Genomic DNA, 19,922 nt, shown 5'->3' with positions numbered 1-19,922 from the left:
TTGAAATATTTTTTTTGGTTCTGATAGATTTTGCAATCCAATTCATAACTTAACGGTACAGCGGTATTCAAGATGTCAACCCTAGTTCAGCCAAGTTCCTCACCGCTATCAAAGCTTTGAACCTTAATGTTAAGATACATCCGCTGCACATTAACATTTTAGTGATGTGAAAACTTCGATAGTTGCTAGTGAACACCGATGTTTCCAAACCGTGCGAACCGTATCTCTCAGATACTTAGTCGTTTTTTTGCTGCCGTCGGTTTCGGTGCGGTGCGGTGTTTTTTTCTGGTCGCAGCTCCGATTTGAGAATCAGACTTTCAGGCATTTCAAAAAAGGCCACCATTTTCCCCTGTGATCTTTGTCGGCGAATTGAATTAGCGGGTCCACGAGCACTTTCGACATTTGCGAACACACCATAACCAATCCAACCACTCAACTCTAATTCTCCTATCGAAACTCACACGCTTACACACTTCTAACAATCTTGCTACGCAGATTGCGAATGCATACGGCGAAAGATACAAATAGAAAAAATCTAAGCAGAAGAAAAATTTTGTTAGTGAAGTGAAGAGGAAGTAGTGGTGACCTGTGCGCGAGTATTTGTGCTTTCCCCGTGCCGTGTGTGTCTGTTCTAGTGTGCGTGATTCCCTCCCCCGTTTTGCAGGCGCAAAAGCGAAGAGCATAGCAGCAAATAGTATCTCGCCATGGGTAAGTTATCTGCCGACACACAGATACTCTCTCTCTATCTCTCTCGCCGTTTAAGGTGCGTGTGTGTGTGTCTGCGCAAAGTTATCGAAAGGGGGTGGTGGTGGGTGGTGCGATAGCAGTATTATGGCATTATCGGCCTTATCGTATCGGGAGTGGTTGAGTGGGAGAGGGAGTGGGAGTGGGAAAGGAAGAAGAGAGGAGTGGAATGCGCTCAGGTGCTCGCACACACACACTTCCTCCTATCCCTCACTCTCCCTCCCACCGCCGGCGGGTCATCAATCAATACTGGCCAGCTGAGAGTTGGATCTCCATCTCCTGGCCACCGCTCTCTTTCGGCCCCTCGCTCACCAACACACTGGCCCACTCGCATATGATTGTAGTCCACGTCCACTCCCTATTTTAAGTTCTCAGCTGGGATGACGTCAGTGTTGTTGTAAGAACAAGTTTCGTGTTTGCTTCTTTGCTTCCTTACTTCTTTATTTTTTATTTTTCGCCCCGAATCGAGGTGATAACGGAGGAGGAGGAGGAGAGGCTAAAAACCTGACCGAATAAACCTCAAAGTACTTGTGCATGCAACTGCAATTACACACGATACCGTTAGGGCGTCCCGCCGTGAGAGCCGCTCTCGAATAACCTGTAAACCGTTCGATGTGAATGTAAATGTGAATGGGCTTGACGGATTCGTTTTCGAATTCAGATTCAGATTCTTACGTTTTTTGCCTTCTCTTCGCTTCTGTTCTCCGGTTGCCGTTGCAAAGGGCTTTTGTACCGCTATTCGAGACATGTACTTGTATTGTCAATGATTAATTACTCGGCTACTCCGCTACTGGCCCTAATTGAGTTCATGTGGGGTGCACTGCGGGAAAACTGGTGGTAATTGCTTATGTTCTCGTGGGAAAGAATTTCTAACAGTTATTATAACTCTAGAACTCCAGGAACTTGAGAAATCTCGGTTAAATTAGTTGTTCACGTGCAAGAAATAACATTTTTTCATTCTATAATTTCAAATAAATATATGATTGCATACTTTTTGGGACCTTAACAAGTTGTTTCAAACAAGTAGATCTATTTTTTTTCCATTATTCTATTAAAATTCATTTGAAAATCTAATGAAAATATAGTAATTCGACTGATATGATATCTTATTAAAAACTATGGCTTAAAAAATATATAATTTCCTTATATCTCTAGAAATTATTAGCATCTTTCATTGTTAAAATGTCGAATATTTCCCGATCTGATATTATTTAGTCATATTGTAATCAGCGAAAAATAAGATTAGTTCTTTTAGGCTGACCTTTTCATTTTTTAAAATCCTATTTTTTTCAATATCTTATGAAATTATTAACATGTTTCATTTTTAAAATGTGGTATATTTTCTGACCTTATATTATTTAGACATGTTTTAATTAGCTTAATTTTGAGATTAGTTCTTTGAGGCTGACCTTTACCTTTTGTATCTTACTTTTAAACCCCTATTTTTAATCTTTATTATATACATTGCATTTTCCCGAGTGGATTATTCTGCAGTCTACAAGTAGCTGCATGCGTGCCTAAAATGCCTAATTGACTTGGACTTATGGAGGATGGGGATAGGGAAGTGGACGTCGATGTGGACCCCATAACGTGCATTCGCTCCACGCCGCAAAAGGCTTAACAATAGCCATAAAGCCATCCGAATCCCCAGCCCCATCTCAATCTCCATCTGCGGCAAAGGCGACTGCAACTGCTCGACATGAACTCATGACAAGCACATTGACTTCCACTGGGTTTCCTTTTTCGTTTCCAAATGAAAACGAAAGGGGCGAACGAGTGTGAGTCCCCCGATCACCAGCCTCCCCCTCATTCATTTAGTGGGGTTTTTCTCATTTACTCTGTCCGTTGATTTGTTCGTCTCCGTCGTGCATTTCGTGGTGTTTCGTGGCGTTTCCCAGGCGGGGTTATATAGGTCAGAGCACTTGCATAGAAAGTGGCATCTCCTCTTGTGTCGTGCTGCCCTTCCACTCCCCCTCCCACCGACCACCTCCTCCTCAGTTTCCTTATTTTCCCCATTTTCCTCATGTTCCTCACCCTCTTTCAACCCCTTCACTTGCCTAATTGAATGCTATTTTCGTAGTTGCAGCGTCATCAGCTGCACTTGTGTGGGGTGCTCTTTTCACTTTTCGTCTAATAAGCATACAGGAAGTACTTTCAAATCGACCGAAGCACCGAAAACTCTAAACCAACTTGGTTGTACTTTCGTGTTTATATGTCTGTGCGATGCGTCAGGTAGCACAGCATTAAAAAACACTTGCAAAGCGTTTCAAATTTGATGAGTAATGCGTGGAAGAAAGAAACATACATATATCTACCTATAGCAGTGGTCAAGTAGAATCAAAAATAGAATAAAACCACCTCAAACTATAACTACAGACAGGTGCAAATTTAAACTTATCCGATTTCTTGTATATTTCCTGACTAACCCAAAATCTTCCGCTTGTAACCATGTTTACTAACATAATATGGAAGTAAAATACCATATGTACATTTTGACTATGCCAACAAGATACAAAATTTGGCCTGCTATTCTAGTGCCCACAACTGTTGATTTGCCTTGCCAAATATACACTTGTGTATATTGTACATTATGCTGTTGCTCTTTCGAACTAGAAATGTTTGTGCGTATAAACAGAACCATTCGTGGGTGAAATGTGGGCGTGGAATGCACAAGAGAGCGATGTTTGCTTTCGGCTTTATTTATTGTCTGCCATCCCAACCAGCCAGGCTCGTTCAATTTCCAGCCGTGTCGGAGTGTTTCGAGTGTTTGGAGTGGCGTTCCCACGCGGGCTGTTCCACCTGCTTCCGCCCGTCACCTTGACCTGCATTGTCCTCGGCATTATCCTGCTCGAATCCAGTCAAGGATCTGACGCACTTGCTCCGGCTGAACTCGCACAGTGCGCATTGAGGGCATGTCGTGCCAGTGACGAAGGTCGTTTCGCTCTCTGCTTTATTTCCCTGCCACTTTTCCAATTCGATTTTTCATGCATCGAAAAAAAGTATCTTTTAAATACATTTTATATCTTTAAAAAAGGAATGAAATTAAATATATAAAGAAATAGGTTTAAAAATGTTATACTTTTCCACTAGAAAATAATGACTTTATAACACTCATATCATAGATTGACTCAAATGATCATTTACCATTTTTCAATGGATAGTAAACATATTAAAACTCAACAAAAAGGAAATATTTTGTACAATACTTTTTAGATTGGTAAACATATTTAGCCTTATACCATTTAAAAATAATTACTTTATAGTACTAACTTTTCCGTAGGGCAACAAATATATTTGTTTATTATATTTACATAATATATGTACATCATGTATACATCAAAGATATCTTTCAATATATAAGAAATATCTAGAAAATACCTAAAACTATATTGGTTAATCCCTAGTTTAGGTTATATTTTGGCCTGTAGGTTCATTCCCACACTTTAAGGTTTGTTTCCCTTCTTTTCCTTTAAGGTTAGGGTCGTTCTGGCTTTTTGGGCGCGGCTGAAAAGTTAATTAAAATATTTTCGCTGCCCTGCAGCTTGACCCCTCCACATCGGATCGATGGGGCCAGAGTGAGGTCTATTTCGAAGAGTGCGACTGTAACCTTGGACTTGCCCCCTGGCAGCCGGACGGGTTTCTTATTATATACGTTTTCGTACCGAATTTTCGTATTGTTTGTTTGTATCTCAAATTGTATTCCAAATTCGAGCATGCTCCAGCGTAGTCCCAACCAGTTTGTTTGTGGCAGATACTCGTACTCGCACATAAACTCCGCAGTTCGTCGATGGCGATGACATCATCGTCGTCACTAAAACCGCTCTGCGCAATTACAATAAAATAACACTGAAAATGTGCGCTCAAACTTTTATTGTACTAACTTATGGACGGATGAGACGACTTTGCCGTTTTGCCGGCTCTCTGTTGCATGAAAATGTAATTTTCGCTGGATTTGTTTGCCAATTAACGGCTGGACGCTAAACGCGGGTAAAAAGCGCTGAGAACCCAATAAACAAAACGCCAATATCAATATGCAAATTGCGGAAAAATGTGTGTGATTGCATAATAAACAAGGCGGTTAGCCAACGAACATACAAATAAATGAAATTAATTAAAAGCGGCGAAAAGAGAGAAAAACACACGTACTCGTACACGAACTTTAAACAAACCGGGGACGGAAGTCCAAGTTGGTGACGAAAGCGCGCTTTCCGCCGAACGTATCTGTATCTGTCGGTGTACATCTGTATCTGTATCTCTGCCACAGCGATCATCGGTGTTTCTGTATCTGTACTATCAGGTCGTCTGGCGTTCCAACTGGACCGCTGGCTGTGAAAAATTTCGGTGGCGTCACCGCACAAATAAATATTCATTCTTGAATTTGTGTATATAATATATATTCGCTATAGCGCTGTGTAGGTAGTTTGGCAAATTGAGTTTGTATATATTGTATGTATAACGAAAAGGTATTGGCTTTAATATCAAAATAAACAGTGGAGAGAACTGATAAACGGCACTCCCTTGAAATCATATATCATGCATTCTTCTCTTACAAATGCACAAAAAGTTCAATGCACTGGGGCCAGTGAGCAAGACTAATTCAATAAACAGACAAATGAGTTTTATGTTTTTGTAATTGTAACCCCAATACCATAAAGATATTTTGAGTTTAATAATGAATGAACATTATCAATTTAATTTGATATTATGAATTTCAGTTTATAAAGTAACCTTGTAGGTAGCAGAAATAGAATTTCTTTATTAATTAGTATTCCTGAGCGATCATATTTGTAGTTCTAATAAAAGTTTAGCCCCTCGTATGTACGTTTTAATATAAGATAATGACTGGTACCGCTATACGGCATACGTCACTATTATAAAACAAGCTAACGGCACCCATAAACCTTATCAATAATTTCTATTTTGAAAGCAAACCCAAATATGAAAAGGCAACAACTGCAGAACGAATTGTGGAAAAACAAAAAATCCTCAAAGGCCTGAAAAAAAAACCAGAGAGGTAGAAAAAGTGCTCAGACGGCGGGCTATAATGTGGTCGGTGGGTCGGTCTTATGTATTTATATATATACACTCTCTATGCACTGCAACCGGCTGCTTTTAGCCGCTGTGTGGTTTCTACGTTCTGCCGTCTATTTAATCAACCGCAGACTTCTGCCGCCGACTGCCTCCGGCGGACAAGAAAGCCGCCAGAACAGATCAACACATCAGTCATGGCCAACAATTAGTTTCGATGCGTTCTGCCGTCATGGTTCCGAGCTCTGAGTCCCCCTATATGTACTTATGTATATTCCAGATCTTCGCCACGAAAGTCAACAGATCTCAACGGGTTGGCTCTCTCTAAGGCATTAAGAATATTACTTATGTGTAAACTAACTTATGATGTACGGTTCCATAAAAACTGAACATAATTATATGGCGGTGTCTTAGAAGTACCTACAATTTGTACCTGTTTTAACTGTACTCAAAACCCAAACCAACTCATTTTTAATTAACTGAGGGAACGTTTATTATAGGAAAGCATTTTTCAATTCTTTGTAAGGGGGCGAAAACTAATCAGAAAACAAATAACTTGGTCTCGTCAGTTCATTGATCAAACAGGTGATAAGGCTTAAAATATTATCTACCTACCTTTTGCGCAAACAAACTGAATATGGCGATACAGATGGGGCTTCCAAGAAATCACTTTATTTTCAGCGATTCTCAAAAGGTAGCATTTTTGACCCGCCTCGCATTCTTGCTAAATTTTTATGAATGCAACTCTTGTTATCTTGGCTGCTCAGTGGGGTTCGTTTTTCGCCCCATGCTACCTTGCTGTTTATTCGCAATTTGTTGGGATATTTCCCACACTATATACATATATATGTAGAAAGACAGACACATGCAAATGTGGGGGTTCCATGTCAGATCTATTTAACCTGTTCCACACTTGTGTACATTAACGAACGGCAAGTGTGTGTGCTGGCTTTATATAAAGAAAATATCTGCCCTTGGCCTTATCAATGATAAGATTAATTGCTTGCCAGGCGCATGAGTCACACGGGCCTAAGAACGATTTACGGGTATGTCGGGGTGTGTAGAAGATAGAAGAGTTGGCCGGCCACAGACTGTCAATATAGTAAGCACACACATGTAACGAATCTCCGCGACATACGATATATAGATACATGTATACCTATATTGCTCATATATCCATTCCGAAACATCCACAAACAGACTAGTCTGATGTACCCTCGCACATTCGGAACGGGGCTTCGAACTGAGCTCGGCAAAACGGGGCAAGGTTGGGGCATTATCGCATCACATGCATATGACATCAGCGCAACACTGCGTATACGTAATCTGGCGATAGCGCTGATTGAATGAATTGTATGAATATACTAACTGATGGTCTCCCTTTCTTTTGCATTGTTCCACATAGGTAAACAAAAAATCTACTGTGCGAAATGCACGAAAAAGTGCTCCGGCGAGGTGCTTCGCGTGGCGGACAACCACTTCCACAAGGCCTGCTTCCAGTGCTGCCAGTGCAAGAAGTCCTTGGCCACCGGCGGATTCTTCACAAAGGACAACGCCTACTATTGCATACCGGACTACCAGAGGCTCTATGGAACCAAGTGCGCCAATTGCCAGCAGTATGTGGAGGGAGAGGTGGTCAGCACCATGGGCAAGACCTATCACCAGAAGTGCTTCACCTGCTCCAAGTGCAAGCAGCCCTTCAAGTCGGGCAGTAAGGTGAGTTGAAGCACTAGAAGATTAAGTAATACCTTTGAACTTCCTAAGCTTAAATCTCCAAAATTGATTAAGCTATCAAGTCTTCCATTAAATCAGTGGTCAACAAAATAAGCAGTGCAGACGGCCCGCGGGATAGAAAATGCTTGCACTGCTTCTTTTGCCAACTATCTGTAATACCGATTAATTCTTAGGTCTTAGGAAGATTTAGCTCTGGAAGTTCGGTTGTGTTTAGGTTTTAATAAAATTATTTAACCTTAAACCCCTTTTCCACACAGGTTACCAACACCGGTAAGGAGGTGCTCTGCGAGCACTGCGTCTCGGGAGCTCCCGTGTCGCCCAGTCGCCAGGCCGTCGGAGGAGGCGTCTCCTCGCCAGCTCCGCCGGCGGAGAGTCCCACGAGGGCCACTGCCCACCAGCAGCACGGCGGGGTGATCTCGCACAAGGCGCACCTGAAGGAAGATTACGACCCTAACGACTGTGCAGGATGCGGAGAGCTGCTGAAGGAGGGCCAGGCCCTGGTGGCCCTGGACAGGCAGTGGCACGTCTCCTGCTTCCGGTGCAAGGCCTGCCAGGCGGTGCTCAACGGGGAGTACATGGGCAAAGACGCGGTGCCCTACTGCGAGAAGTGCTACCAGAAGGGATTCGGGGTGAAGTGCGCCTACTGCAGTCGCTTCATCAGCGGCAAGGTGCTCCAGGCGGGCGACAACCACCACTTCCATCCGACCTGTGCCCGCTGCACCAAGTGCGGCGATCCCTTCGGCGACGGCGAGGAGATGTACCTGCAGGGCAGCGCCATCTGGCATCCACGATGCGGTCCGGGTCCCTCCGAGTCCGGGATCATCATAAACGGCGGCGGGGGCAGCACCTCGGTGGCCGGAGGTGCCTCCAACGGCAACTTCACAGACACCGAGTGCGACCGGATGAGCTCCAGTGCCCTTAGCGAGATGGTAGGTAGTCGGATCTGCAGAGGGCCATGATGAGAATCCAAGAGATCCCGAACTTTAAGAGGCTGCTGAGCTTGCAACTAATTTGAATGCTGCAAAATTCACAAAAAGCACAAACACGTTCATTTTCAATAAAAATGGAATATGGTGATATGTTCCATTTAATTCTAGGATGGGTGATATTTCAGACCTTTTATACGGTATTCAATAAATACAGAACTGAATAAAGTTACTAGTATATTAAATGTTTTATAATACACCTTTAAAATACACCTAAAAATTTCAAAACTTATAAAGAATAATTTGGAACATCCTAGAGAATAGTTTTCAAGTAGAATCCTTTTTTAAAATTTCGAGCCAATATTTTTCTTTGCTGTAGATACTCTGAAATATCAGCCATCTCAATCTACCACCCCCTGCACCTAAACACCCACACCATTACAAGCAATTTATGATTTTATAATTTCAGTTATTTGCATTTTAGTTGTTTTGAGCTTGCGTTTTTATTTTTCGTTCGTTTTCAGTACATCCGCTCCAGAACTCCGAGTTTTAATGGTTCACTTTATTCCTCTAGCCGCAAGGTTTGTTTTATGATTTTTTTATGATTTCCCTTCATTTACTGCCATTGTTTTATATATATTACTACTAAAACTGAGAAAAAAACACACGGCACTGCATGTACTGTCCAGATTAATGGCTAACTGCATACTAATGAGATTTGTTTTTACAGCACTATCGAACGGTGAGTCCGGGTCTGATACTCCGGGAGTACGGGCGACCCAATGCCGAGGACATCTCGCGCATCTACACCTACAGCTATCTGACGGATGCGCCGCACTATCTGAGGAAGCCGATCGATCCGTATGACAAGACGCCGCTGTCGCCGCACTTCCACCGGCCCTCCTCGTACGCCACCACGGCCAGCAATGCGGGCTCGGTGGCCGGAAGCCGTCCGCCGTCGCGTCCCCACTCCAGGACACGCAGCGCCATGAAGGTCCTGGTGGACGCCATCCGCTCGGAGACGCCGCGGCCCAAGAGTCCGGGCATGAACAACGAGGAGCCCATCGAGCTCTCCCACTATCCGGCTGCCAAGAAGCCGCCGCCAGGCGAGCAGCCCAAGATCGAGCGGGACGACTTCCCTGCTCCGCCGTATCCCTACACGGATCCGGAGCGCCGGCGGCGGTACAGTGATACCTACAAGGGAGTGCCCGCATCGGATGACGAAGATGAGAATGTGGAGAATGGCAAGCAGAATGGCAAGGTCAAGAATGGCGAGGAGCAGCAGTGAGTGATGGATGGTGGTTAAGATATTCCAATTCTATTAAACCTCTTCTCTTAAATAGACGCCTTCAACGGGAAGCCGAGCAGCTGGAGAAGCTCAACTCGGGCATTGGATCGGCCATTGCCAAGGACCTCAAGGAGCACGCCAAGTACAGGAAGTGGAAGCAGAACAATCTGGATCCGCGCAATGCTTCCAGGACGCCTTCTGCTTCCAAAGAGCCACTGTACAAATTGAGGTAGGATATTAGTCCTTTAAAAATCAATTGATGTTAAAGTTGTTAGCCTCTTTCGCATTCTATTCTAGGCTTATGTGTTTTATTATTATATGTTTTTAATCTAGTTCGATAAGATTGCATTCACTTGAGATTGCAGTCGTTATATTGATTATTTGAAGTGGTTCTTGCAATAGAGTTATCCGACCTGTAGACAATCGTTCGTTTTGTTAATTGCCATCCACATACCAAATTTCGTATCTCTTTACTATATTTAACAATAGATGATTTTATTGACAGGGTATCCAATATGATCGAAAACATACTAATTTCTAACTATTCTGGTATTCCAGATACGAATCGCCCATTGGGGCCTCGCCCTCTCGCAATCTGGACCACCAGAAGCCCTTCTACGAGGACGAGATGTTCGATCGATCCACCAGCTATCGTGGCTCGCTTGGCAAATCGCTGGGAAATGCGCCCAGTTACAATGGTAATCCTCTAGCCAGTATAGCCTAAGTCCCGTTTTTCAGGCGAGCGATTCGATACCGATATTATATATAGCCCAATTACGTTTATAGCCATACATTCCTACCGATCGCCGCCCAAGCCCGGATACGGATTCAAAACGACGACTCTGCCCTATATACGCAATGGCTACAGCTCCGTAAGTGCTGCCTGTTGCTTCAGATCTTACAAAGATCTCAGATACTCGGTGCCGGGCTATGTCGGTTATGTCTTGTAGCTTACCCCTATACCACTAATCACGAATAGTTATAATCCCAAATCTGTTTTGCTGACGGTATTCGTTTGTCTTTCTCTCACTTTTTAATGCTGCCACTGGTTGCTCACCTGGATGAACTAACAAATGTTTCGCATATGCCCCAACTGGTTGGTCTGCTGCTTCATTGTGTGTCTTAATTCCAATCTTAATCCCCATCCTATCCCCCTGTCTATGTGTATGCTATTGTTGCCCTGATAAAACCCACAAAACTAACACCCACCCATCCACACTAACCACCACCCGACTCGAACTCGAACTCGAACATTTGCATCCTGAACATCATCTACATCACTTGAACACCATCTACATCTACTCTGCCCAGTGGTGAGTGCGCTGCGCCATGTGCCCAAACCAGGATACGGCCTGGCTCCACGCTCCCACACATTCAGCTCCACCACATCCGCTGCGGCCACGATGCATGGTGCCACTGTAAGACCGCTTTTGTTGTTGTTGTTATGCCGTAGAGTCCTTTGAGTCCCTTTCTTTTGTTTGGGTACTACTAAGTGCCGCCTGTAATCTTGCACTGGTTTTTGGTTTGTTACTTTGCATGTACTTAAATACCACTTCCAGTGATCTGAATCTAATGTTCTTCTTATTTTTCATTAGGACTTCTCTTATGGAGGACTGGGCGACAAAACCCACAGCACAGATTTGAGCTGCGGCAAGTCGGAGGGTGAGTTATATAGTCTTTTAGGTTCCTAGTTATTCTGCTAATATAATCCTCTTTGCAGCCTCTGTGGACTCCATCACCGAGGGCGATAGACGCGCTCTGATGGGCGGCGACCTGCCCGCCTCGAGCACTTACTCAGGAGCTCTCTCCTACCACTATCCCCAAGCCGGACTCATCCGGCGCAGTCTACCCAACATGGCCCACTCCATGCTGGTGCACGAGCCGGCCAAGATCTATCCCTATCACCTACTGCTAATCACAAACTATCGTCTGCCCTCGGACGTAGATCGCTGTAATCTAGAGGTGAGTTTCTGTGATATATAACCATTCAGAACACTAATGATCTATATATTCCCCCAGCGTCATCTTTCGGACATCGAGTTCGAGCACATTTTGCAGTGCGCCAGGTCGGAGTTCTACAGGCTTCCCCAGTGGCGACGCAACGAGCTGAAGCGGCGAGTGAAGCTCTTCTAAGGGCCAAAGGATTTGAGGCCGACGGAACCGAGGATAGCTACCCAAGTGGAGGCTGCTTGCGACGAAACCAAAAGAATTCAATTTACCTTAACAGCAGATGGTTATTACCCACATATGGAGGAGATGAAAAACAATATAAAACATGAAAACGAAACGGGAAACTATGCTAATTTCACAGCCAGTTTTGAAACACGCTTTAAATAGTTGATGCAAGTAAAACCAACTAAACTAAATTTAAATACATAGTTACATTTACAGTGCGGAGCAGCTAGCGGGCCGCTTCTGTTTATTTTTTTAAGAATTAGTTGCGCTAACGCAAAATTGTAACTGAAAAACTATATGAAAGGAACAGAAAATCCCAATAAAAAGAAAGTGTATACAGATTTAAATTAGTTAAACATTGCATGTCCGGCATGAAGGCTTTTTATACGCAGTGCGAAAGCAAATTAAACGCAAACATAAACTGGACTTTCTTTTCCAAATTACACTTTAATTCAAACATGTTACGGTCTTAAGTACCGAGAAATGCATCAAAGAATGAGAAATTAATGTACCTACAGCAAAATCACACAGCAATAAGCGAAACGTTAGATGTGTGGCATCAAATTTACGCTAAATCATTATGCAAATTTTATTTATTACTAAATATTTTATTTATTTATTTAAATAGAATATGTCAAAGAATAAACCAGAGATAATAAAACAGGACAAAAGCAGTGTCAACGTGTTTACAATTATTCAAACATTTCGTGAGTGGCGATTATAAAGTAGATTAATCCTAGATGGTATTGCTTTTCTCGTCGAATCGACAAAGTCTAGAAGGTATTCGAGGATGACTGTCTTTAAACAGATAGTTCTATGGAATGTTATTAATATACTTGGCTAAATTCACTTTAAGCTTTGTCGAATCGCCGTGGAACAACCATCTTGGGTTTAATTCGGTGTGATTTGAGTTCGGGACGCAATATGTGACTGGAATGTAAAGTTTACAGAATAAATACCTAAGTATTGAACTAGATTCCACAGAACTGGGAGATTATCTATATTGCACCATTGGTATTGCTTTAGTTTTGCTTGTGCAGAGCCTCATCGGAACGCAACCCATATGTGAGCTGGGTCTTCATCACAGCCAGACTGCTGCCGATGATCTTTTTGTGGTAAATCTGCCTCGTGACGAAGCCAAAGTCGTCGTAGAAGTCGCGCTCACTCTCCTGCCACTCGGAGATGGTGCACTCCAGCGAAGCGTAGCCGCCAGTGATGCAGTTCTTGACCACCTGCTTTACCATGGGCTCCATGATCGTCTGGTAGGGATAGTTGGGATCGATTGCAAAGCGGTAGATCCAAGCCGCGTTGTAGACGGCATGGTGATTCTTCACACTAATGGCGGCCACAATCCTGCGACGGAATTTCCTTACAGAGGCCTCGTCATAGGGGCAGTTCTCCATGAAGATCTGGTAGCTAGCCTCTTTGGGTGAGCAGCGGAAAATGAAGGGTTCATAGCACTCGGCCACCAGGGATTGCGATGGTTTGGTCTGGGAATCGTGAGATCAGTTAGGGAACTTGGATGTGGTATAGTTAGGCTCTTACCCTCATCAGCTCCACTGCCTTGGAGTAAAACGAGAAGTAGGTGCCGGTAAACAGACAGAAAATGCAAGCGGGCACAGTGAGGGCGCAGAAAAGCAGGGGCACTCCCAGAAATATGAAGAATATTGCCCACGTGATGACTATGAACTGCAGGGTGATCTAGAAAGCAAGAGAAACCCAGTTAAATTCAATCCACTGATCGTAGGAAGATAAGTCACGTAGCCTCACCTCTCGAAAGCAATAGACGAAGAAGGACTTGTTGGAGAACGACATGATGTAGTCCCGCACCAGCTCCTGGCACTTGAGCTCGTCATCTTGCGTGTAGTTGCGTATAACAATAAATGGCTGCATTAAAGTATTATTAAGCTATTCGGCTGGCCAAACAAAATAAAAATAAAAACACTGCCCAATAAGTGTGTCCAAAGCGATGCAAAATTCCACTAGTTCTTGGGGCGGCACAGCTGATACGGCAGCGTTGCCAGACGAACGAAATATCAAAGGAGTAATGTTAGAGGTGGAAGCGCGAGGGAATCTATTGCAAATGGTTCTATTAATTATTATATATATAATATATAAAGTTATAACTATGTAAATTATGCATCTATAACGAAATCATTTAATTTTTATTCTTATATTTTGTTGTTTTCATATATAGCTCAATGCTTTTGATTTATGTACGTGAATGGTCGTGACCCAGCCCCGTCACGCTACCATCTCTTATGCCAAACACTTTGACTTCGATCTGGCACTTTTTCTCATGACGTGTCGGCGAGCTTAACTTTATTAAACAACCACTCGGAAAAGTCACTGCAAATAGCCGAAAATGCGCGATCAACTCTTTAGCCTGGCCCTGCTGCTGTGCGCCCTGCACAGCGCCTGCGGATTGTACTTCCACATATCGGAGACGGAGCGCAAGTGCTTCATCGAGGAGGTTCCGGATGAGACCACTGTGATTGGTGAGTGCCAGCGCCCAGTGCCAACTTGGTACTTTTCTAATCCGACTTCCTCCTCCTGCAGTTAACTACAAAGTGGAGCTGTACGATCCGCGCTCCAATGGATTCATGCCCTCATCCCCTGGCATTGGAATGCATGTGGAGGTCCGCGATAGCGACGACAAGATCGTGCTGTCCCGCGTCTACAGTTCCCAGGGACGCATCTCGTTCACCTCGCACACTCCCGGCGAGCACGTCATCTGCATGTACTCCAACAGCACTGCCTGGTTCAGCGGAGCCCAGCTGCGCGTCCATCTGGACATCCAGGTGGGCGAGCACGCCATCGACTACGCTAATGTGGCGCAGAAGGAGAAGCTGACCGAGCTGCAGCTGCGGATCCGCCAGCTGCTCGACCAGGTGGAGCAGATCACCAAGGAGCAGAACTACCAGCGCTATCGCGAGGAGCGTTTCCGCCACACCAGCGAGAGCACCAACTCCCGCGTTTTATGGTGGTCGCTGGCCCAGACCGTCGTCTTGGTCTGCATGGGCTTCTGGCAGATGCGCCATCTTAAGAGCTTTTTCGAGGCCAAGAAGCTGGTGTAAGGTGCTCGGGGGCTGGAGCATCGTCATCCGTGTGTTTTCCCCGTCATTTGGCAGGAATTGCGAATTTCATCGATGGATCGTCATCAACCAACCAGCCGATTTGGCCCCTCGACTCCAAGCACTTCTAGTTTTAATTTCTTGTGCGTAATTTAATAAAATCCATTGTACAAAAAGAGACCGACTGTGCACCCCCACATCCTATCTTGGCTGGGTCTGGCCGCCAGTCAGCTGAGCCCGGTCCCGTGACTACGATGAGCGTGGCTCGGCCTTATCAGCGGCCTCTGGGCAGATAACCTGTGGCGTTGGCGTTAACTCCCTAGTTTTAAGCTCGCGCTGCATCGTGACTGACTGCATCGGCCGGCACCGACTGCCCTTTATCTCATTGTTTGTTCTGGCGGAGAGGAGTCTTCAGTAGCTCTTGGACCGCCCAGAGCAGCGGTCGTCAGTCGCGGCACAAATCCGTCGCCCAAACAATAGAGCTCGTTGTGGCTGTGGCCGACCAAACGCAACCACCGACGACCCACAAAAGCCGCAGCTCTGTAACCCGATCTGGTCCGAAGCGCTTTCAAGTCAACAACTGGTCCAGGTCTCTGCTCCCTCTCCGGTTCAGTTCGTTTACGTCGGATTAGCTGTGCAGGCTGTTCAAAATGTTTCGCGCTACGGAAATCGGCAGCGAAGAAAGTGAGTCTCCAGATAAGATAAGACAAGAACTTCAGGTAATCAACCCCGCCTCCCTTTTATGACAATTACTTGTAGCCCTGCCTGCTCTTGCGGAGCTTAGTCAGATGGAATACGAGCCGGAGGCACAAGACATAGAGTGGGGCGGATGGAGAGCAGAACGGGCCCAGTTGAAACGGCCTCATCGCAGCTCCCTGCCAAATTATGGCTTCGCCCCGCCGCCCATCCGTATGGAGTACAGGTATCCACGGGCCGTCTTCTTCGTCTTGGCCACAAAGTTCTTTGAGGCCTTCGCAGCCAACGGCATACGCAGTAAGTTATAGATCTAGACCATCGGTCTGAGTACAATTATTTGTTTTTGTCTGCTCGAAAAATTTCGAAAACCAGGCTTATCAGCGGCACAGAAATACAAACACAGGGAGGTCTTATTGACAGTCAAAAGACCTGTGTTACATTATATTAGGGGCACAGATAAGATGAAAGAAAAGCATCATGGATCTGACGAAAGATTGGGATGTTCATGATCTAATGTGTATTGCTTTAAAGGTAATCTAAAAAATATACTTATACTGGATTTATGATACATTATTATCCAGAATCTTTAAAGATTTTCTTATATATTTTTCAAGCCCTTCTGGGTATTTGCGTATTTTTACACCATTCCTTTATAATAGGAGATCTTAAATATTTCCCAACCAATGTCGAAGTCTCAATGTGGCGACCTTGATTTCATGGTCAATAAATCAAGACTGATTGCAGCCTTACACCCGATTATGTATTATTGAATTCGTTTCCAGCCGTTCTCGCCCTCTATCTGCGCGACGATCTCAACTTCACCGAAAGCTTTTCCACGGTGGTGCTGCACATCTTTAACTTCTTCGGTCAGTTCTGCCCGATCATTGGGGCAATCCTGGCGGATAGCTACATGGGAAATGTGCGTACGATCTCCGGCTTCAGTTTTATCTACGCTTTTGGATGGCTACTGCTCGTACTGACATCCCTGCCCGCCATGGGTCTTCCAATGGTGTAAGTACATTAAATGATAAGACTCAGATAAGTAGTTAAGCTGATCCTTGTTTCTTTCCTTAGACTGCTGGTGTCCATCGCCCTGTTATTTATCGCCGTGGGTAATGGATCCATCCGGGCCTGCATCACTTCATTAGGAGCGCTGCAGTTTAAGCTTCCGGAACAGAGCGCCCACCTGGCCGACTACTTCTCTTTCTACTATTTCGTCTATTATTTTGGCATCTTCCTGAGCAAAATACTTCCTCCGCTGGTAAGGGCCAACACACAGTGCTTCGACAAGGCGGAGTGCTATCCAGCAGTATTCGGCACCCTAGGCAGTGCCTTCATGATGGCCTGGAGTAAGTATTTATCACTCTCCATTTATAATTCGTATCCAATTTACATCTATCTCTGATATTAGTTATCTTTCTGATTGGAAAATGCTTTTACAAGTCCGAAAAGTTGTCAGATGACAATATACTCTTCAAGTTCTGCGGCTGCATTAAAACAGCTCTAGTGGAGAAGTGGCGACGTCGCAAATCGCCAAAGCGCTTCAGCTATTGGCTACACAATGCAGTTGGTGCCTACGATGAGGGCTTCGTTAACGATGTCTCCAGGGTCTTAAGGGTAAGCTTTTGCTTTACAAATCTCCTATAAGTAAATAATCCGATTTTTGTTTTAGATATCCAAGCTTTTCATCCCGCTACCATTCTACTTCGCCTTGCTGGCTCAGCAAGACTCCAGCTGGACCTTTCAGGCCACTCAGATGAACACAACACTGCTGGGCGTGACCATCCAACCGGATCAGGCCAAGGCCGTGGGTCCAATCTTCCTGTTCATGCTCATCCCCTTGTGGCAGTATATAACCGTGCCTCTGTTGCGTCGCTACTTCAATTGGGAGCTGCAGCCGCTCCATAGTGTAACAGTGGGTGGGATTTTTTCCGCAGGCGCCTTTTTCTGTGCGGGGGCTGTGCAGGAACGAATAATGGTGAGTGCTGATAGTAAAACTCTTCACCTGATAGTTGCTTAACCCATCTTAAAGAATTCCCCGCTTCAAACAGTGAATATAGCCTGGCAACTGCCGCAGTTCCTTTTGCTTATGATGGGCGAACTGCTGCTCTCCATTCCGGGTCTTCAGTTCGCTTTCACCCAAGCGCCGACCTCCATGAAGTCGGTGGTCACGGCTGCCTGGTTCCTGAACAATGCCTTCGGGAATCTCATCGTGGTGTTGGTCACCGAGCTGGGTATGATGAGCTCCCAGATGGCTGAGTATTTCTTCTACGCGGTGGTCATGCTGGTCTGCATTATCCTCTACGCCCTGCTAGCCTTTGATTACTCGCTGCAGGAACGAAAGGGTGGGCTGTATGTTAGGGGCCTGGACAGCGATCCCGAGGATCGGGATGTGCCCAGCACCAGCCGTAGCGGCAGCATCTAAGAGAGGTTCTATTCTCTAGTATTTCCATTGCACTTGTAATTTATTGATACACGCACACAGGCAACACGCATTTAACTGAAAATAAATAAAAGCTAAGCAACTAAAAATCAGTCTATTATCTTGAACATGTACTGCAGTTCCAGGTTCGAGTCATCCGGCAGATCGGTGCAGTGGACGGCGTTCTGCACCTTGGACTTGCCGAATTTGGCGCGTAGCGTGTGCGGCCGCAACAGCTTGGCAATCTCGGGATCCATGGGCCCGCAGAAGTTACGGAATTCCGGATTCGCCTTTACCTCCGGATCGGCGCAAGCGATTTCCATACACATGCACACTCCACTGGCCAGCTGGGCCACCATGGGAATATACTCGGGCAGGACGCCGCGATAGACCTCGTAGAACTCCTCGCAATTGATGCGCGCCATCAGGATCATGCGCATGGCCGTCAGACGAAAGCCGTTGGCCATGATCTCGGAGATAATGTCTCCCAGAAGGCCATCTTTAATGCTGTGCGGCTTGATGATGGCCAGCGTGGTGTTCTTAAACAGGCAATCCTTGATGATGCTGTGCCGCGCCTCAAAGAAGAACTTGAGGTCCATGTCCACGTCGTCGTCGTTGTCGGAGTAGTAGAAGCCGTAGCGGATCTCCTCGCTCTCGCACAGCTCCTCCAGACTTGGCGACAGCTTCACATTGGGTGTCTCCAGCTCGGAGCTCTTGTAGCGGGCGCAGGCTTTTATGATCTCTACCACATTGTCCCCGATCAGCTCCAGGCTAATGGCCGGACCCGCTAGCAACTCGTTCATCAGCACTCTGAGATTAAGTGGGTGAGAAATATTCCCTGGCACTTTGACTTTACTTACGAGGAGGAGACATCCGTCTTGTCCTTGCCGGACAAGAATTGGGTGACCATCTTGGGGGAAAACTGCACCATCATGCCCTGGTTTATGTTGATCTTGTTGTCGATCAGTGTCTTGAGGAATTTGCCCAGGTGCTTGGTCCACATGTTGTTCTTGAGCAGGACGAAGCCTCTGGAAGAGATAGGTATTACAGGTTAGTAAGTATGTAAGTCTGGCCATTGATTCTTTCTACTTCTTGCGATATTTGGCCAGGTTGGTGCGCGTGGTGTCATCTGCATAGTCCACAATGTCAAACTGCCGGCCAAACACATTGATCTTGGAGCCCACGAAGAAGTCGCGTTGCGTTAACTCAGGGATCTTCGTGCGCCGCAGGAAGGTGCGCTTGTTCCGCTGGTCGAACTGGGGGATGGAAATATTAAGGATTATGTCTGCTATGAAGGAGGAGCATCCAGTTCTTACCACTTCCACCGCCTTGTCGGAAACATAATAGGTGATCAGGAATGGGCGGATGATTCCCGCCTCCGCGTGGTACCACTCGGCCGCGAAGGCCAGGCGCCGCTCGCTCGCCGGGATCGCTGCGGGTTTCATGGCTTGAATTGCTTTCGGGGTTTCTTGTGCTTTTTCTTTCAATCACTTGACAGCAAATCCTTTATTTCGAGTGAAAACTGTTTGTTTGCTTCGCATTTTCAAGTGTGCTTCTTCTTTCCCGCGTTGTCACAGCAACAGCGTTGCCAACACAACGAAAAACAGTTGAACAGGCGCGAGATTTAAAAAACATCTATATTAATTTAAGGACTGACTTATAAACAACTGCCCTTATAATTTAAGGATAATTTGTTTAATAAATAACAATGCTTAATAGAAATTGATGACTTCGTACCTGCAAAACTTGTACCTGTGTGATATCTTTTTATTTCCCTCTAACAGATTCCAGAACTTTCTAGCTCTCCCACAGTTTTTTTGCAAATGAAAAACCGA

At 45.2% G+C, this 19,922-nt stretch overlaps 5 protein-coding genes across 8 annotated transcripts; 3 read left to right on the top strand and 2 right to left on the bottom strand.

The window, feature by feature from the left end:
• The first annotated feature begins 233 nt into the window (after positions 1-233).
• Positions 234-12,576, top strand: Unc-115a (Uncoordinated 115a). 4 transcript variants are annotated; one of them, XM_036818348.3, is made up of 11 exons: positions 234-708; positions 7,178-7,488; positions 7,764-8,435; positions 8,957-9,013; positions 9,163-9,716; positions 9,776-9,949; positions 10,279-10,418; positions 11,032-11,138; positions 11,316-11,382; positions 11,441-11,682; positions 11,740-12,576. In XM_036818348.3, exons 1-11 carry the CDS (start codon positions 705-707, stop codon positions 11,851-11,853), a joined length of 2,442 nt encoding a protein of 813 aa, XP_036674243.1. In that variant the 5' UTR covers positions 234-704; the 3' UTR covers positions 11,854-12,576. The 4 variants fall into 4 exon arrangements, with proteins under 4 accessions (XP_036674243.1, XP_036674238.2, XP_036674240.2 ...); XM_036818343.3 differs by lacking the exon at positions 234-708 and adding an exon at positions 6,967-7,039; XM_036818345.3 differs by lacking the exons at positions 234-708; positions 8,957-9,013 and adding an exon at positions 6,967-7,039.
• Positions 12,483-13,889, bottom strand: LOC108017199 (uncharacterized). The gene is made up of 3 exons (XM_017084193.4): positions 13,666-13,889; positions 13,441-13,596; positions 12,483-13,385 (listed from the first exon to the last, which is right to left on the bottom strand). The coding sequence occupies exons 1-3, from the start codon at positions 13,786-13,788 to the stop codon at positions 12,918-12,920; spliced, it is 747 nt and encodes a 248-aa protein (XP_016939682.3). The 5' UTR covers positions 13,789-13,889; the 3' UTR covers positions 12,483-12,917.
• A 263-nt stretch (positions 13,890-14,152) lies between these two features.
• LOC108017195 (transmembrane emp24 domain-containing protein eca) lies at positions 14,153-15,149 on the top strand. Its single transcript, XM_017084190.4, has 2 exons — positions 14,153-14,393; positions 14,455-15,149. Exons 1-2 carry the CDS (start codon positions 14,261-14,263, stop codon positions 14,970-14,972), a joined length of 651 nt encoding a protein of 216 aa, XP_016939679.1. The 5' UTR covers positions 14,153-14,260; the 3' UTR covers positions 14,973-15,149.
• A 138-nt stretch (positions 15,150-15,287) lies between these two features.
• On the top strand, positions 15,288-18,197 carry LOC108017200 (peptide transporter family 1). The gene is made up of 7 exons (XM_017084194.4): positions 15,288-15,653; positions 15,729-15,962; positions 16,448-16,676; positions 16,740-17,014; positions 17,077-17,282; positions 17,338-17,643; positions 17,698-18,197. Exons 1-7 carry the CDS (start codon positions 15,620-15,622, stop codon positions 18,088-18,090), a joined length of 1,677 nt encoding a protein of 558 aa, XP_016939683.3. The 5' UTR covers positions 15,288-15,619; the 3' UTR covers positions 18,091-18,197.
• Positions 18,112-19,660, bottom strand: nmdyn-D7 (nucleoside diphosphate kinase homolog 7). Its single transcript, XM_036818496.3, has 4 exons — positions 19,404-19,660; positions 19,177-19,343; positions 18,948-19,115; positions 18,112-18,897 (listed from the first exon to the last, which is right to left on the bottom strand). Exons 1-4 carry the CDS (start codon positions 19,530-19,532, stop codon positions 18,198-18,200), a joined length of 1,164 nt encoding a protein of 387 aa, XP_036674391.2. The 5' UTR covers positions 19,533-19,660; the 3' UTR covers positions 18,112-18,197.
• Between the last annotated feature and the right edge of the window lie 262 nt (positions 19,661-19,922).

Source organism: Drosophila suzukii, chromosome 3 (genome assembly GCF_043229965.1).
Source record: "Drosophila suzukii chromosome 3, CBGP_Dsuzu_IsoJpt1.0, whole genome shotgun sequence".
In the NCBI taxonomy this organism is placed as follows: domain Eukaryota; kingdom Metazoa; phylum Arthropoda; class Insecta; order Diptera; family Drosophilidae; genus Drosophila; species Drosophila suzukii.
Note: the sequence above shows the minus strand (reverse complement) of the source record. Positions and strands in the feature narration are given on the sequence as shown.